At 36.0% G+C, this 1,969-nt stretch overlaps 1 protein-coding gene across 1 annotated transcript; it reads right to left on the bottom strand.

Moving 5' to 3' along the window:
• Window positions 1-588: 588 nt before the first annotated feature.
• LOC112748886 (uncharacterized) lies at window positions 589-1,152 on the bottom strand. Its single transcript, XM_025797133.1, has one exon. The coding sequence runs from the start codon at window positions 1,150-1,152 to the stop codon at window positions 589-591; it is 564 nt and encodes a 187-aa protein (XP_025652918.1).
• Window positions 1,153-1,969: the final 817 nt, after the last annotated feature.

Raw genomic sequence — 1,969 nt, 5'->3', positions numbered from 1 at the left:
TATAATTTACAACGGAGCAATGTTAGGAGGCCAGCAAATTTTGTAATTTATAGTTATTAATTAGCTATTATTAATATTTTTAATGATGTGAAATTACATCTAATAATGTGAGATTACTCACTTTTCTTTTATAGATTAGGGACCCATTTGGGAAACTTCAAAAGTAACTTTTTTGAACTTTTGACTTATGAAAAGTAGTAGTATTAATGTCTGGTGCAATTTTCAAAACCAAATTGCAGCTTTCTAAGAAGCTATTTAGGAGTTTATAGAGAAGTTAAAAAAAAAGACTTCTCTCATAATACTACTACTTTTTATCATATTTCTATAAAATAAGCATTTTTAGAGCTAAAAACTCAAAAACAAAATAACTTATTTATAAGTTACTTTTAATATAGTCATTTATTGTTTAAGTTATTTTATCAAAAGGAGTTTAACTAAGCTGTTTACCAACTGGCCCAAGTGCTAGTTTTTTTTAACTGGAAAGGGAGGGAATTCATTTAACGGGAACCAAAAGGTCCAGCAAACCAAATTGAGTACATGAACAGGAGCATCCTCTATCCACACAGAATTTGGATTGGTAGGTGCTAATTATGCTAGTTCATGAGCAATTTTGTTTCCACCTCTCTTTACATGATTGAAACTAACTGATCTAAAATTACTTACTAGGTCTAGGGCATCAATAATGAAAGTTCCAAAACAAGAGTCCAAATTACCTGCTTTTTGAGAGCATTCACTACCTATATTGTCACTCTCTAATATAATATTAGTAAAATAACACTCCATTGCTAATTTTATACCAACAAAGGCTGCATAAGCCTCTGCCTCTCGTGGTTCAAGTGGGTATGGTATGACCCATGAAGCTACTGCCATTATTTGGTCCCAATTGTCTCTAACTACCACTCCCACACCACCATTAAAATTTCTGAAGATTGCAGTGTCAACATTAACTTTCAAGTCAGAGTTTGGTGGGCACTCCCAATTTTGCATTAATGGATGCTCCTGTTCATTCCTTCTTGTCCTCGTTTCCTCTCTGATCTGGGTTTGCCAAAATTCCTTAAAGAGGGATCTAACTTTTTCCAATTCTTCTTCGATCTGCAACACCCTTTCCTCAAACACCATGGAGTTTCTCGCCTTCCACAATTGATTCAGCATGGTACAGAACATTCCCTTTTCTTCTTTCTAAAGAATCTCTATTGTACTCATTATCCATTTTTTCAGGTTTGTGTCCCTTCCAGCTTCAGTTCTAAGGGTGAACGGGGAGGCAAACCAGAATCTTTTTGCAAATTCGCAATCCCTGAAGATGTGCTCCTCAGTCTCTTCCTCATTCTAGCATCTGGTGCAGATCGGTGAACAATTAATTCCTCTTCTGTTCATCAGGCTCTTCTTCATTGGCAAGGAGCAGTGTAAGAGTCTCCACATGAAGTTCAGTATTCTTAGGTGAGCTTTAATTTTCCATAGTTACTTCCAGGTATTCTCTTCCTCTTGGTCTATGCTTGAATTGTATGGTTGGTTCTTGTTTTGGATTTTTATTTCATGATAGGCCAGTTTGACTTTGAAATTTCCATCTCTAGCTTTCTTCCAAATAAACCTGTCTGGTTAATCTGACCTGGGAATAGGAATTTTGACAATCTGTTTTGCTTCAAAATTTAGGAATATCTAGTTTATTAGCCTTTTATTCCATTCTTTGGCATCTGTTGCCATCAGCTTTGCAATTGTTGCATCTGCTTCAAGAATCTTTGGAGGGGACCAAACTTTTGATCCATTTCGTTTTGGGAACAAGGGGTCCTTCCAGATCTTGATATTGTTTCCGTTTCCAACTTCCCAACAACCTCCCCTTTCCAACACTCCTTTTGCTTGCCAAATGCTCCTCCAAGTATAGTTTGGTGTGAAACCAATCTTCGAGCTTAGAAAAATTTTTTTATTAAAGTACTTGCATTCTATGGTTTTGGCTGCTAATGAATCTGGGTTC

This window comes from Arachis hypogaea, chromosome 15 (genome assembly GCF_003086295.3).
Source record: "Arachis hypogaea cultivar Tifrunner chromosome 15, arahy.Tifrunner.gnm2.J5K5, whole genome shotgun sequence".
In the NCBI taxonomy this organism is placed as follows: Eukaryota; Viridiplantae; Streptophyta; class Magnoliopsida; order Fabales; family Fabaceae; genus Arachis; species Arachis hypogaea.
The sequence above is the reverse complement of the archived record's forward strand: the minus strand, read 5'-3'. Positions and strand labels throughout refer to the sequence as shown.

Bases quoted from the DNA above. Each gene is read 5' to 3' on its own strand.
- LOC112748886 (XM_025797133.1), bottom strand. From the start codon at position 1,152: ATGCTGAATCAATTGTGGAAGGCGAGAAACTCCATGGTGTTTGAGGAA.